The sequence below is a fragment of the Austrofundulus limnaeus genome, unplaced genomic scaffold (genome assembly GCF_001266775.1).
Source record: "Austrofundulus limnaeus strain Quisiro unplaced genomic scaffold, Austrofundulus_limnaeus-1.0 Scaffold809, whole genome shotgun sequence".
Lineage (NCBI taxonomy): Eukaryota > Metazoa > Chordata > Actinopteri > Cyprinodontiformes > Rivulidae > Austrofundulus > Austrofundulus limnaeus.
In genome coordinates, this window is record NW_013953211.1 from 177,125 (window position 1) to 192,554 (window position 15,430).

General features: G+C 43.7%; 2 protein-coding genes across 2 annotated transcripts; one reads left to right on the plus strand and one right to left on the minus strand.

Moving 5' to 3' along the window:
- Positions 1–3,070: 3,070 nt before the first annotated feature.
- LOC106532669 (cytochrome P450 2U1) lies at positions 3,071–11,835 on the minus strand. The gene is made up of 9 exons (XM_014028800.1): positions 11,774–11,835; positions 9,216–9,426; positions 8,653–8,721; positions 8,470–8,577; positions 8,179–8,311; positions 4,184–4,269; positions 3,907–4,008; positions 3,679–3,820; positions 3,071–3,583 (listed from the first exon to the last, which is right to left on the minus strand). The coding sequence occupies exons 1-9, from the start codon at positions 11,833–11,835 to the stop codon at positions 3,396–3,398; spliced, it is 1,101 nt and encodes a 366-aa protein (XP_013884254.1). The 3' UTR covers positions 3,071–3,395.
- A 1,748-nt stretch (positions 11,836–13,583) lies between these two features.
- On the plus strand, positions 13,584–15,166 carry LOC106532676 (uncharacterized; the record flags this gene model as incomplete). Its single annotated transcript, XM_014028806.1, is given in 1 exon segment — positions 13,584–15,166. A coding segment is annotated over 1 exon segment (1,583 nt), but the record flags the coding sequence as incomplete, so codon positions are not given.
- Positions 15,167–15,430: the final 264 nt, after the last annotated feature.

Sequence of the window (15,430 nt, forward strand, 5' to 3'; positions counted from 1 at the left end):
ATGGTGGAGAATGCGGGCATTATGCTAATCTTGGAATGGTGAAATATTAGTTCCGTTCCTGAATTTGAAAAAAAAAATTATTAATTTTTCCCACATCGGCATGAAGGGTTTTTTAAGAAATACGGCTTTGCTTGTGTGTTCAGAATTCAGTTCCAAGTACTGCAGACTTTGGTTCTGTTAAAATCTGTGTCTGCGTTCTGGACCCGCTGAGGTTCGGTTCTGTGGTTCTGTCTTGCCGCCGCGCAAGACAGGAGGGTTCTGCTGGAGAGTGCTGCGCCGTCAGACTCTAAGAAAGCAGCAACCGTGTTTCGCTTGAGGAAGCGACTTATTGCATGTATTGTGCTCACATCTGTGGATGAATGAGTGAAAAAGGATCCTTTGTAAATCCAGTGTGTTCATACCGTAGGTTTTAGAACCATAAATCTGGTCTGGTCTACGTGCGTAATTACGCATAAGTGTAACCAGTTTAACTCCGCGACAAGCTCTAAGATCGCAACTTGGTAAGCTGTCATCACGGTTTATAGAAATAAACGCAACGTGAAGGAGTTTCTAGCGCCGTTGGAGGCTAAGAAACTTAAGGTTTGTGCCGAGGCGTTAATTCAGACGAGTCAGTCTGACCACACTGAGGGTGTGGAGCGTGCTAAACGCTAGTCAGGGAAGCTGCTGTTTGTTCAGTCTTGAACCTGCCGCGCGCAGAAAGTCTTGCCCTGTATCCGTGAGTGTCACGGATTTTAGCTTATAAATCGTTCGCCCTGCTCTGGGGTGCGTGAAGCTAAATAAAGTTGCGCTAGGAAGCGTAAGACGGAGTTTTGAGTTCTGTAGGTGAAGAAGCTGCTGACTTTGGGTCAGAGTGAAACCGCCATTTTGTGTCAGACGCACAACGTCAGCGACGTCATACGTAACCTGAACGTGARTTCTCCCCTGGGAGGGGGTGAAACGTCACGGGTTCTTTTCAAAGCTGTGTTTGTGTGTGACAGAGTCGCTATCTGCTGGTTTTTCGCTGTAATTACACTCTCAAGGGGTGAAATTGTTTTATTTGCTCATAAAAACGGAGAATTTAGCAAAATTAGGCGAAAAGTAGCATTTTTCTTGCTCAGAAAAATTTCTTTAATTAAAATTAAAGTTAAGAAAATAAAAAGCTGTTGTTTCCTGCAAAAATTCTTGGGGTTAAACTNAGATAACTGACATGAGACTGTCCACTCTCAAAGTTAACTGACATAAGACTGTCCATGGTCAAAGATAACTGACATGAGACTGTCCATGATCAAAGATAACTGACATGAGCCTGTCCACAGTCAAAGATAACTGACATGAAACTGTCTACAGTAAGAGTTAACTGACATGAGACGGTCCACGTTCAAAGATAACGGATATTAGACTGTCCACAATCAGAGATAACTGACAAAAGACTGTCTACGGTCAAAAATAATTGACGAGACTGTCCACAGTCAAAGATAACTGACATGAGACTGTCCACAGTCAAAGATAACTGACATGAGACTGTCCACAGTCAAAGATAACTGACATGAGACTGTCCACAGTCAAAGATAACTGTCATGAGATTGTCCACAGTCAAAGATAACTGACATGAGTCCATGGTCAGACATATTTGACATGAGACTGTCCACCGTCAAAGGTAAGTGACACGAGACTGTCCACCATCAGAGAAAACTGACATGAGACTGTCCACAGTCAAAGATAACTGACATGAGACTTTCCACAGTCAGAGATACAGGTAAGTGACATGAGACTGTCTTCAGTCAGAGATAACTGACATGAGACTGTCCACGGTCAAAAATAACTGACATGAGACTGTCCACTGTTAGAGATACAGGTAACTGACATGAGACTGTCCACGGTCAGAGATAACTGACATGAGACTGTCCACAGTCAGAGACACAGGTAACTGACAGACTGTCCACAATCGGAGATAACTGACATTAGACTTTTCATGGTTAAAGATAACTGACAATAAACTGTCCACTGTCAGAGATGTCTGACATGAGACTGTCCACGATCAGAGATAACTGACATGAGACTGTCCTGTCAAAGATACTGTAACTGGCATGAGACTGTCCACAGTCAAATATAGCTGACATTAGGCTTTTCACGGTTAAAGATAACTGACAATAAACTGTCCACTGTCAGATATAACTGACATGAGAATATCCATGGTCAGCGATAACTGACATGAGACTGTCTAAGGTCAAAGATAACTGACATGAGATTGTCCGTGGTCAAAGATAACTGAAATGAGATTGTCCACAGTAAGTGATAAATAATAAATAACAATGATTTTTTTGTATGTTTTCAGATTCATCGATCTGTGATGGACTGTCCAGCGTGTGCCCTGCCCCTTGCACTGTGACTGCTGGATATGGACACCTGTGGGCCCCGTGACCCCGAAAGGAAAAACCGTGTATAGATAATGGAATAATGGAGGGATGATTCATCGATAAATAAAAAAATATATTAATTAATTGACGTTTTAAATATTCATTAGTTGCAGCCCTAAACAAATGTATAGGAGCTGTAAGTCTCCCATAATTTTGAATGCACTTATTGTTATCCACCTCAAAAAGGATCTCTTTCTTTAAATCTTTCTCTTCTGTTATCTTTAATGCAGACTGATACAAACTATACATTAAACCGTAGGCATTTTCATCTACTTTCAGACAGTATTTGTGTTTTTTAGGAAAATTTTTTTTCTCTAAAGATGCCTCAGAAGTCAGAGTGGTACCACTTTTTGTGCTATTCTTCTCCATAATATATTTTTCTGACTTGATCAGGACTGATGAGTGTTTTTAACTTGTTATATCTCTGATATAAAGTGCTGTAAAAATTTCAATTTTTACACAAGTGAAAACCAATCTCTTTGCTGTCTCACAGTTCAAGATGTTTTAATTTATTCACACAAACCAAATCTCTCTGTTAGTTTCTCAGACTGTAGATCAGTCAGGATATCTGTGAGATGATCGGGAAAAATATGGAACACAGTCAGAGGATCTTTGGTGTGTGTAAATGCTTTCTTTATGGTAGCATTGTAATAAAAGGAAGACAACCAGGAAACTTCTCACTTGAATCTTTAGTGATAGGAACCACAGCTAACAGCTAATACAGACCAAGTACACCAGGGAGTGGCGTTACATGTATACACCATCTACGGCAAATCCTGTAGGACCAAATTAATCATTTCTTAAATGATCTACAGAGTGGAAATAAATTTGAGAAAAACTGTGTCTGAGACAAAGTTTAGAATGAACTTTAAGCTTCTAAAAAATTGTTAACACTTAGATCCACCAAAAATACAATGGCGTCCAAAGGATTGGCCAATGATCGGATTTTTATTTAACTGATCAGTTATTCATCATTTTCTGCAGAGCATCTGCACCTCCTCACTGTTCAGACCTCAGCTGGACCTTCATCATGTAAGGTTTTGGAGTCAACGTTACCCCAAAAATCATAGTGAAGTCTGGTTCTCCAGCATCCTCCGGCCAGATGAACTTAAACTTTCTCAGCAGGGTCACCGTCATGAGGAACAGCTCCATACGAGCCAGACCCTCTCCCAGACACATCCGAGGACCTGAGATACCAGAAAATGAACCAAAGTTCTTGTCTGATCTAATAAACTCTGTCCCTGTGGTCCAGGTCTGAAAGTAAAATATTTCACAGGTTTACCTGCAGAGAAAGGCATGAAGGCCTCTGGTTTGACAAACTCTCCCTGCTCGTTCAGGAAGTTCTCAGGACTGAACTCGTGAGGGAACTTCCACTGACCCTCCTCCCTCAGCACTGACTCCATATTCTGGATGATTAATGTTCCCTGAAGGGAAACCAAAGGTTTGAAAAAAGACAATAAAGATAATATTTAATTTTAAAATATCCTTGTGTAAATGTAAAGATTCTTACCTTGGGAATGTCATATCCCATCAGCTCTGTGTCTTTAGTGGAGCAGTGGAAGGCACTGAGAGGAACAGTGTTGGCAACCCTCTGGACTTCATGGATTACAGCCTGGATTACAACAGAGATATTACAAACTATCTGTCTTGGAATAAATAATTTTAGGTATCATATAGAAAGAAATCTCAGAAAAGTTGCAGTTTATCTGATAGAAACACATTCAGACATGCCTCTCAGATTAACCATTCAGATTAACAGAAAAGGTGTGTGTGATGATGCTCATCACCTGCACGTAAGGCATGTTGTGTCTGTCCTCAAAACTGGCCCAATCCCTCCCATCCAGAACTCGATTGATCTCCTGCTGACATCGATCTGATGGGGCAGAAACAGTTTTACACATTTTACCTGCAAAATGCACTGCCGGCCAAAAAAATATCTCCACCTGGATTCAACTAAGCTCTATGATGTGGGGTTGCTGCAGGTGGTCAGGTCTAGCTTCAGCCACAGAATGAGCTCCAAGAATGAGGTCAGCTGACTACCTGTATATACTGAATGACCAGGTTATTCCATCAATAGATTGTTTCTTCCCTGATGGCACGGCCATATTCTAAGATGACAATGCTAGGATTCACCGGGCTCTTTTTGTGAAAGAGTGTTTCAGGGAGCATGAGACATTTTCACACATGGATTGGCTCCATAGAGTACATGGAGAACCTTTGGGATGTGCTGGAGAAGGTCAGACTCTACCATCATCAATGCAAGATTTTGTTGAAAAATTAGTGCAATTATTGGGCTGCTACCTTATCATGGTGGAGAGGTTTGAGTGTCCCAATGATCCTAGGAGCTATGTTGTCGGGGGCTTCATGCCCCCAGTAGGGTCACCCAAGGCAAACAGGTCCTAGGTGAGGGATCAGACAAAGTGCAGGCCAACAACCCCTATGATGAGTACCATAAATGGATTAAGTGTTCCCTCGCCCGGATGCAGGTCACCGGGGGCCCACTCTGGAGCCAGGCCTGGAGGTGGGGCACGTTGATGTGACCGGGAATCCACCCATGGAACCCGGTCGGGCACAGCCCGAATAGGAGACATGAGTCCCCCTTCCCATGGGCTCACCACCTGTGGGAGGGGCCGTATGGGTCGGGTGCAATGTGTGTTGGGCAGTGGTCGAAAGTGGTGACCTTGGCGGTCCGATCCTCGACTTCAGAAGCTGGTTCTAGGGACATGGAATGTCACCTCTCTGGTGGGGAAGAACCTGAGCTGGTGTGTGAGGTTGAGCGGTTCCAACTAGATACAGTTGGACTCATCTCAAGGCACCGCTCTGGCTCTGGAACCAGTCTCCTCGAGATGGTTTGGACACTCTTCCACTCTGGAGTTGCCCATGTTGAGAGGTGCCGAGCAGGATTGGGCATACTTATTGCCCCCCATCTCGGTGCCTGTATGTTGGGGTTCATCCCGTTGAATGAGAGGGTAGCCACCCTCCGCCTACGCATGGGGGGACGTGTCCTGACTGCTGTTTGTGCCTATGCACCTAACAGCAGTTCAGATTACCCACCCTTTCTGTGGTCCTTGGAGTGGTTGCTAGAGAGTGCTCCTAATGGGGACTCCCTCATTCTGCTGGGGGACATCAACGCTCACATGGGTAATGACAGTGAGACCTGGAGAAGCGTGGTTTGGAGGAACGACCCCCTTGACACCCTAGGCTGTACTTTGATGATCGACTTTGTTGTCGTTCCATCTGATCTGCGGCCACATGTTTTGGACACTCGGGTGAAGAGATGGGAGGAGCTGTCACCTGACCACTACCTGGTGGTGAGTTGGCTCTGTTGGTGGGGGAGGATGCTGGTCAAACCTGGCAGACCCAAACATATAGTAAGGGTCTGCTGGGAACATCTGTCAGAGTCTCCCATCACACGGAGCTTCAACTCACACCTCTGGGGGAACTTTGAACACATTCCGGGGGAGATGGGGGACATTGAGTCCGAGAGGGCCATGTTCTGTGCCTCCATTGTCGAGGCGGCTTACCGGAGCTGTGGCTGTAAGGTTGTTCGTGCCTGTCGTGGCGGCAACCCTCGAACCCGCTGGTGTCCACCAACGGTGAGGGATGTTGTCAGGCTGAAGAAGGAGTCCTATCGGGTCTGTTTGGCCTGTGGGACTCTGGAAGCAGCCGATAGGTATCGGCAGTCTGAAGGGATTGCGGCTCAGGTGGTCGCTGAGGCAAAAACTCGGGCATGAGAGAAGTTCAGAGAGGCCATGCAAAAAGACTTCCGTATGGTTTCGAGGCGATTCTGGCCCACCATCCAGCGTCTTAGGGGGAACGCGATTCGCCACCAACACTATTTATGGTGGGGATGGTGCGCTGCTGACCTCAACTTGGGACGTTGTGGGTCGGTGGGCGGATTATTTCGAGGACCTCCTCAATCCTACCGACATGTCTTCCCATGAGGAAGCAGAGCTTGAGGACCCTGGGTCAGACTCTCCAATCTCTGGTGTTGAGGTCACCGAGGTGGTTGGTTAAAAAGCTCCTTGGTGGCAGGGCGCCGGGGGTGGATGAGATCCGTCCAGAATTCTTTAAGGCTCTGGATGTTGTGGGTTTGCATTGGTTGATGCCACTCTACAATATTGCGTGGACATTGGGGGCAATTCCCCTGAATTGGCAGACTGGGGTGGTGGTCCCCTATTTAAAATGGGGGACCACAGAGTGTGTTCCAACTATAGGGGGATCACACTTCTGAGCCTCCCTGGTAAGGTCTATTCAAGGGTCCTGGAGAGGAGGGTCCGTCGGATAGTCGAATCTCATATTCAGGAAGAGCAGTGTCGTTTTCGTCCTGGCCGTGGAACAGTGGACCTGCTTTACATCCTTAGCAGGGTCCTGCAGGGTGCATGGGAGTTTGCCCAAGCAGTCTACATGTGTTTTGTGGACTTGTAGAAGGCATTCGACAATGTCCCTCGGGGAAACCTGTGGGGGATACTCCGGGAGTACGGGGCACCAGGCCCATTGATACAGGCTGTCAGGTCCCTGTATGACCAGTACCAGTGCTTGGTCCACATTTCCGGTAGAAAGTCGAACTCATTTCTGGTGAGAGTTGGACTCCGCCAAGGTTGCCCTTTGTCACAGATTCTGTTCATAACTTTTATGGACTGAATTTCTAGGCGCAGCCAAGCTCTTGAGGGGATCCTTTTTGGTGACCTTAGGATCACATCTCTGCTTTTTGTGGATTATGTGGTCCTATATGTTTCATCAGATCATGATCTCCAGCTCTCACTGGAGCGGTTCACAGCTCAGTGTGAAGCGGCTGGGATGAGGATCAGTGCCTCCAAATCCGAGACCATAGTCTTGAGCCGGTAACGGGTAGCGTGCCGCCTCCGTTTTCAGGGAGGAGGTCCTGCCCCAAGTGGAGGAGTTTAAGTATCTTGGGCTCTTGTTCACAAATGAGGGAAGAATGGAGTGGGAGATCCACAGGTGGATTGGTGCTGCGTCTGCAGTGATGTGGGCACTTTACTGGTCTGTTGTGGTGAAGCAGGAGCTGAGCCAGAAGGCAAACTCTCGGTTTACCCGTCAGTCTACGTTTCTAATCTCATCTATGTTCTCAAACTTTGGGTAGTGACGCAGATACAAGCGGCCGAAATGAGTTTCCTTCGCAGGGTGTCTGGGCTCTCCCTTAGAGATAGGGTGAGAAGCGCGGTCATCCGGGAGGGACTCAGAGTAGAGCCGTTGCTCCTCCACGTCAAGAGGAGCCAGTTGAGGTTGCTCGGGCATCTGGTTAAGATGCCTCCTGGACGCCTCCCTGGTGAGGTGTTCCAAGCATGTCCCACTAGGAGGAGGCCCAGAGGAAGACCCAGGATACGCTGGAGGGACTATGTTTCTCAGCTGGCCTGGGAACGCCTTGGGATTCCCCCGGATGAGCTGGCCCAAGTAGCTGGGGAGAGGGAAGTCTGGGTCTCTCTGCTTAGGCTGCTGCCCCCACGACCCGATTCCGGATAAGCGGCAGAAAACGGATGGACGGTTGGATTATTGCAACACTGCATGGAAATTAATCTTGTGACGTTGCAGAAGCTTACTGAAACAACGCCACAGAGAATGTGTCGTAATCAAAACTAAAGGTGGCCCAACCAAATCTAAGAGTTTTGACTTTTATTTGGTGGCGACTGTGTTTTGGCCATGCAGTGTAATTTCTTTACTACAGAGCAGCCCGAATGTGTTGTAATCTCTTAAAGTGGTTATGATGAATAATTTTTAATTCGTTTCGATCTGAAAGAAGAGACTTGTCCTGAAGTGTTACCTTGGACCTGAGGATGGTTCATGAGGTACAGAAACCCAGTCAGGAGGGTGTTGGAGGTGCTGTCAGTTCCAGCAAGATAAAGATCTAAAGTGATCCTTCTGAGCTGTTCCTCAGAAAATGAAGAATCTTCTTTCTGGACAGAATACAGAGAATATTGTAAGAGAAACAAAATGTAAGATTTGTGATAATGCTGAGTCAGCATCCAGATGTTTTCCTGGTTTTAGTTTTTTCTGTACCTGTCTCACATTCATCAGCATCATGATGTTGAAGTTTTATATTGTGTTCACACACCTGTTTATCCAGTTCATCCAGGTAGCAGTCCACAAAGTCTCGAGGTTCTCCAGCGGTCCTGGTCCTCTTGTGCTCATTCACCAAACCATTTGAAAAGTTGAGATACAGCTAAATGACACATCTTTAATTAATAGCATGCATATTTGATGTTGTTAGTTTGTGTCTAAGCTGTGTGTAAATTACCTCCATATTCTTAAAGGCCTTTTTAAAGGGCAGTGGCAGGTACGAAACATATGGAACCGAGTTGTACAGCTGAAAGATGAATTATTACTGATTAGATCAAAGTTTATTTTATTTCATTTTACCATCATATAGGCAGGCAAATCCCACTGAAATTGAAGATCTCTTTTTCAAGGGAGGCCTGGGCCAGAAAGCAACCTATTGTACATATTTTTGGGCTGTGGGGGAAACTGGAGTAGAGTGAGGGGTAAAATGTTAGGTTTAATAGAATTTAAGCAAGTGGATGTGCTATAGGAACACATAACAATGCTTAGCTAATGTTTTGGACAATGTGAAAGGACGATAAGGACAGTGATTGAGAGGACAAGACATTTAAACTTAATGGGGTAAGGAGCCTGTGTGATTGGGCCTGATCAGAAGAATGGAAACAACTGAGCCTAATGGGACAGGAAACAGGTGTGATTGGGCATGGTTAATGAGAAGACAGAAGACAATTGAGCCTAATGTAATAAACAGGTGTGATTGAGCCTGTTGACAAAAATTGTTTCAGGCCTATTTAGACTTACCAAGGCCCACGGTCCGTTAAATATTTTCAGCATCTCTGTGAACCACTGAACAACTTTTTTAATGGTCTCATCATTGTACTCATAACGGGTCCCAAACAGAACCTTACAGATGATGTTGGAGGCTGCGTTATGGAACATCACCTGAGGACTCAGAGTTTTACCTGTACACAGAATAAAATACAGAACATCACACCAATAGCACAACCAAAAGCTTTAAAGGGCTCCATGATTAGTTGTAACATTAGACTTTATTTGAAATTTTTTTTTAACTGTACAATAAAGACTGTAAAAATACTGTAGACTGTTTATTTTTGTAAAATTTTAAAAGTATATTTTAACACAAACTGAGCCATTTTATTTACACGCAAAGCATTCTGGTTGTAGGGGTACACCTACACCTCTTATGACAGGTGTTATTTAGCAAGGGATCTCTTTTATCTTAGGTAAGCATTCCTCCAGTGCAAAAATGAATGGACACAAACAGTGACAGTCAGTGAATGTTGATTTGATCCCTAAATAGATGCAATCATTTATTTTACAAATCATACAAAATCACTAATATACACTTAATTGTGAACAATTAATTTCCTATAAACGTTTTGAGACCAACAATAACAAAGCTTTTAGCTTTTTAATTGTCAACTACAGACTCTTTACATAGAAACACAAATGTCAGCTTAGATGTTTAATACCAGACATTTGAGGCAATTAACTTAGGTTCGCAACGAAGATTTTAAGAAAAAGGAGGAAAGTAAGATGGTAGCTTTTCCTACTTTTAATTTAAATAAATGTGGGGTTTAACCAGATAGGCGAGGCTTTCTACTCGGAGTTTGGCCAGACAGTGAAGTTCATAACGCAGCCAGTTTTTTACCTTTAGATGAGGTCAGTCACCTTCCAGGTATTTTGGGTTCTGCTTAGAAAATCTGTCTTAGGACCATCAACACAGAGGGACCCTCGGCGTGTAGGTCAGACTTTACTTGCGTCTGCGTCAAGCCAAAGGAAAGAAGGTGAAGCCAAACCTAGATCCCGATTTCAGAATAAAACTTTCGGCAGGAAAGTTTTTCTAAGTGGATCGATCAGGCGTTGATCTGATCCAGGCTGTGAGGTTTCCTCTTTGGCGAGAAGAGATGAACCTGACACAGCTTAGCTCTTGATTCCCTGGAGAATCAAGCTGTCAGTGTGACTGATGAGCGGTCTGTCACTTTCTTCCGTCCGAGTGGAAACTCTTAGTTTCTAAAGAGCTCAGAGAATCTAAGTTCCACCCCGGAGGTGACATTAGAAAAGAAGTTATCAAGGAAAGTGTTAGTTTCAGAAACTTACCGTGCCTCCTGAAACTAAACAAAGACTATTGTTTCTGTGTGGTTCAGAAACAAAATATTTCATGACCCATTTAATAATCTGATGAGAACTTCTTTAAAAACATAACTGAAAGAATGAATAACTTCAAATTCAAAGCATTTGCAAATATGATTCAGACAAGTAAAACATTAATGTTTCATCAATTTTAAACTGAAGAAATTTATAGTTATTAGAGGTTAGCACTGATGTTAAAAGCAGAACACTATTTTGTTAGGTTTTCCTTTTAAAATGTTGACAATGTTTAATCTATTAGGTTTTGATTGACATAACTAAAATGTTATAATAACTGTAGATGAGACTTTTGCATGAATGCCTGTGATTCAGCCGTAGGTCAGTAGGGGGCGAACGCAGGCGTTGAAGAATCACGTATAAATTGATGTACTTCCTGGATTTTTGGCAGTGTGGTTTCCTTGTCAGCTCCGGTGGCAATAAAACCTCACTTGGTTCCAGAATTCTGGTGTTGTATGGTTTTATTCCTTCTACAAATCAGTTTATTTAACAATGGTGGTTTTCATATTGACTTTAGTCTATTGAACACGTATTTTCTTGCAGTTTTGGTGACACCCGACGTTTGACTGAAAGTCGACTAGGAAGCGGATCTGTGTTGGGGCTTCGGCTAACTGGGCCTTTCGGCGGAGGCGCCGTATCGACGTACGTCCTAGGCGCCAGAAAACAGGTGAGCAAAATCTTTTTTGCTTTCTATCTTGTTAACATAACAGGACTGTGCGGCGATCGGTGTTTCTGCTTGATTGCCTGTGTGTTGGGACGTTGAAACAGCCCCGCTAAGTGTTAGCTTTGCTATGCTAAGCATAGCTAGTGTAGCAAACCAGTGTAGCAAAGATAGCTTGTCATTCGGAGTAGTCAAAACAAACGTGGTTTAATGTGGACGGTAAAAGACGGTTTAAAAGCGTTTAACCATATTAGTCTGTGGGGGTTTAAGGCCATACAATAAATTGGGCCCTTTAGGTAGTGAAAATATCTCTTAGGCCATTTTATGAGCGTTTTCCGAAATCCTATGGTGAGCCTTCTTTAAAAGGCTGCACTGAAACATGTGGGGGGACAACTTTACAATTTCATGGTGGCAAATGGGCAGTTATATTATGCCCGTGTGGTGAATTTCATGTACTGTCTCTTTAAGAACTGTGAACGCGCCTCCAAGCGTGAGTGCACTCTTTGTTCAGTCCAACTTTCCATCTCACTGTGACCAGCTGTCCCCCTTCTCTCGCAATAAAACCTTGTCCAGAAACGAAGATATCGTCATTTTTTCCATTCATGTGTTTGCCAAAGAGGGATTTTTAACATGCAGCAACTTCCAGCAACCCAGCAGGAGAGCAACAGCAGACGAGGGCAGACGGAGGAGAACAGCAGCCTCTGACAAGCTCAGAAGAACCGAACCAAACCGAACCCGACATTAATGGCGTCACGACACAGGCCTGTATAGTCTTAAGGTTAATATTAAATTAACAGGGGTTTTTATCGGGCGTATTTACTTCTGTTTTATTTAATTTTATGCATGAGAGACTCAGGAGCTGTTCCTTTGAGATTTGTCGGCTGGGCGCGGCGTTTGGGCTCCGTCTATTGTCTGGAGTTCTGTGTTTGTGTGTTCAAACCTTGCTAATTTATTCGTTTTTTTCGACGTGTCACCCGCCGCAGAGGGATTAAGTGTGTGTCCTCTGGCGGTTTATGTGTAAGTACGCTTACTGTTGAAGTAAAAGTTAGGAGATGCATCTCTGGTTTGTGTGTTAGCCGCAACTCCGTGGCTGGTGAAACGGGTCGGCTACAGAGACGTCTGTGCCGCCCGTTAGCTACTGGAAGGGCGCGGTTGTTCGAGGCCGTTCAGCCTGATCATTTTGTTATCTTGCCCGGATAAGAGTACCCGGTTGCAGAGTCTTTTGAGGCCTAAGATCTGTTTAATCCCGATGAAATAGGCCGGGGAGGTAATGGAAATGTTGGGTGTTGGAAGCTTCGTCTAAATACTGGAAGTTTAAAGGGGACATGTCATAGTTTTTTTTGTTGTTTTTTAAAGTTCTGTTCAAGCAAGGGAGTGCATGCCTGTGTGTTTGTCTGTCCTAAATGTGTGTTTGATGTTAAATGTGGGGTTTTGTTGTTTTTTCTGTTATTTTTTGTGTATTGACTTGGCTCGGTTTGAGCTGAAACCAAATTGTGGGGGTGCTTTACAATTTTTTTTCTTGCTGGAGCTTCTTTGTCTTGTCTGGGAGTGATTTATGGCTGTGCAGCCAGCAGTGGGGGTTTTGCTGCTGCTGTGAGGGCATCTGGCTTTCATTAACTTTTTTTTTCTCTCTCTCTCTGTGGTTCTTTGTTCGGGGCTTCTCCTGCTGGTGAGAGGGACAACTTCCTGCTGCAGGAACGACCCTGGGGGCTGCTCCTTTTCTTTTTGACCAGGCGAGTAATTCTGCTTTATGCACAAACTAAAAAAAAAAAAAAGAAAAAAGCATTATTTTAATTCTTTGTCATTTTTTGAGTGACAGCTACTGAGCATTGACTGTTTGCGCTTTGTAGTGACTTGTTATCTTCGGTGACGGTTTCAAAGTTAATTTTCACGGTCATAGGGAGGTATATAAATACAAAATTAAATTCAAACTCAAATTAAAAAAATTACTTTATTGAAAGAAAGAAAGAACAGAGTTGGTTTGTAGTTTTTAATATAGTTTTTATTTTATTTTATTTTATTCTGTGTTTGTTTTTTGACAAAGAACAATGCAAGGGACGCAAACCATTACACCAGTTGACTATATTAGGAAACATAACCCTTTAATTTGTAATATTGAACAGGTTTCTAAAAAATGGAACAAGAGGTGGAGGTACATTGATCAACCTTGGCCAGAAAAAGGGACATTTAATTTGTCCATCATCAAAACTATAAGAACTTTAATAAACACACACAAAGCACATCAGAAAACAGGAAAAAGGGGCATAAAAAGGAAGACGAAACGTGAAAGGGAGTTAGCGATGTTACAAATTTTTCATGATGAAGGCAAAGCTAGGATAATGGCATGGAAGGGGGGAGAGACTGATGGAAGTGTTAAGGGAAAGACATTAACACCTTCTAAAGAAAATGGTCTACACAAAGATCAGAAGACTGATGAGAAGACGTTGGGAACTGAGGAACCATCTCCAGAGTCAAAGATAAGCATTCAACCACCATCTTATAAAGAAGTAAGAACTATTTATCCTCAGTTGCCCATCATTGATCAACAAGGATGCTACTCAGTGGAAGATGATCAGCAGCACGTGGTGGAAACAGGTGACACAAGGACCACCATTGTGCTAACACCACACACTAAGAAGAAATCTAAACCTCAGAAATGTGGCGTGACAACGTCTGACTCTTTCAGTGAAGAAGAAACAAAGAGAGGAGGTTATGGAGCAAAGATCAAAGRAATGTTGGGGAAACTTGAGGCACGAGGTAAAAGAGGTTTCAAGAAACGTGAAGACTCAAGCAGTTCAAGTGAAGAAAGTCCTGACAGTAGTGATGAGACAGCGGAAGATCAAGATTCTGATGCAGGGTCTTTTGAAGTCAGAAAGCCAAGAAAGATGTTGAAGGAAATTAAGAAAATGAAAAGTAAGTGCCGCGAAGAAATTAAGAATGCTGTAACTGACGAACAACAACAATATTTGACAGAACAGTTGCAAAACTTGAAGATTAGAGAACAAGATTTAAAAGAACAAACAGTTCCTAGAAGGAGCAGTCGATACAATCTCAGAGAAAGAAAAGTGAAGAAGATGGCACCTGTGTTAGTCAGAGGTCAGACTCTTGACTATAAACCATGGCTTCAATCTGATTTGTCAGACATAATGGAAAAATTGCCTCTTTTGCAAGATGGTGCACAGCCTTGGATCACTAAACTAGAAGAAGTTTTGACGGGCACACAGCCAGCTCTAGGAGATGTGAAACGTTTGATTGCTAATCTTTTGGGAGTTCCTATGATGGAGGAACTGTGGCAGAAAGCAGGCTTACAGAAACAGATTGGCACAACTGTCTATGATGCAGATCTTTTCCTCGCCTACAGGGCTAGGATTTGGGGAGCTTTGAGAGCTATGTTCCCAACKAATATCCATCCAGRTAATATTTTTATTGACCCGCTGGGAGACAAAGAAAATCCTAGAGCATATGTGACCAGAGCACATATGGTGTGGAGGAGTGTAACAGGTAATGACCCAGATGTAAACAGACTGGAACAGTCAATACTTCGAACAAAAATACAAGAGGGTCTGCCTTTACCTGTTAGAAAAAAGTTGGCAGAGGTGGTTGGACTATGTAGTTTGAATAGAGCTGTCTACACTGATCATGTGGCATATCAAGTCGATCTACAAAGAAGAAAGGAAATGGAGCAGCAAAGGCAAGAACAGGAGACGATCAGAAAACTCACACAARTRCACCTGATGGAGGGAAAGAAAAAAGACAAGATGCAAGCTGTTGTTCAACAAAGTCCTCAACCCCAGACTCAACAACCCTTATGTCCGATGATGGGCGTACCAGTGCAACAGCAGATGGAGGGATACCCTCCTTGGAGATCATCCAAGTTCCAGACCAACAGAGGGCGTGGCCGTGGATACAGAGGGCGTGGAAATTATCACCAAAGACCCCCCCCCCAGTCTATAGGGCCATGTCATGGTTGTGGGCAATATGGACATTTGTGGAGGAGTTGCCCAAGAACCGTCTGTTCGTACAATAATCAGGGTTTTGGAGGTAATGTTGAAGGACAAGCGGCGCCGGCTCAGGGTCCAGTTAATCCTAACCGGGGCCCTGAACAAAGTTTCTAAAGATGCTATTCATCTTTGTAGGAATGAGTTATTTATGCAAATAACTTACCTACATCTTCTCATAACAAAGT

What these genes read in the sequence shown, in the direction of transcription:
- LOC106532669 (XM_014028800.1), bottom strand. Translation starts at nt 11,835, where the DNA reads ATGACGATATCTTCGTTTCTGGACAAGGTTTTATTGCGAGAGAAGGGG. An exon ending in AAGGGGGACAGCTGGTCACA is followed by an intron (nt 9,427 to 11,773) that starts GTGAGATGGAAA and finishes AGCCCTTTAAAG; the next exon opens with CTTTTGGTTGTGCTATTGGT. An exon ending in GAACCATCCTCAGGTCCAAG is followed by an intron (nt 4,270 to 8,178) that starts GTAACACTTCAG and finishes CTGCCCCATCAG; the next exon opens with ATCGATGTCAGCAGGAGATC.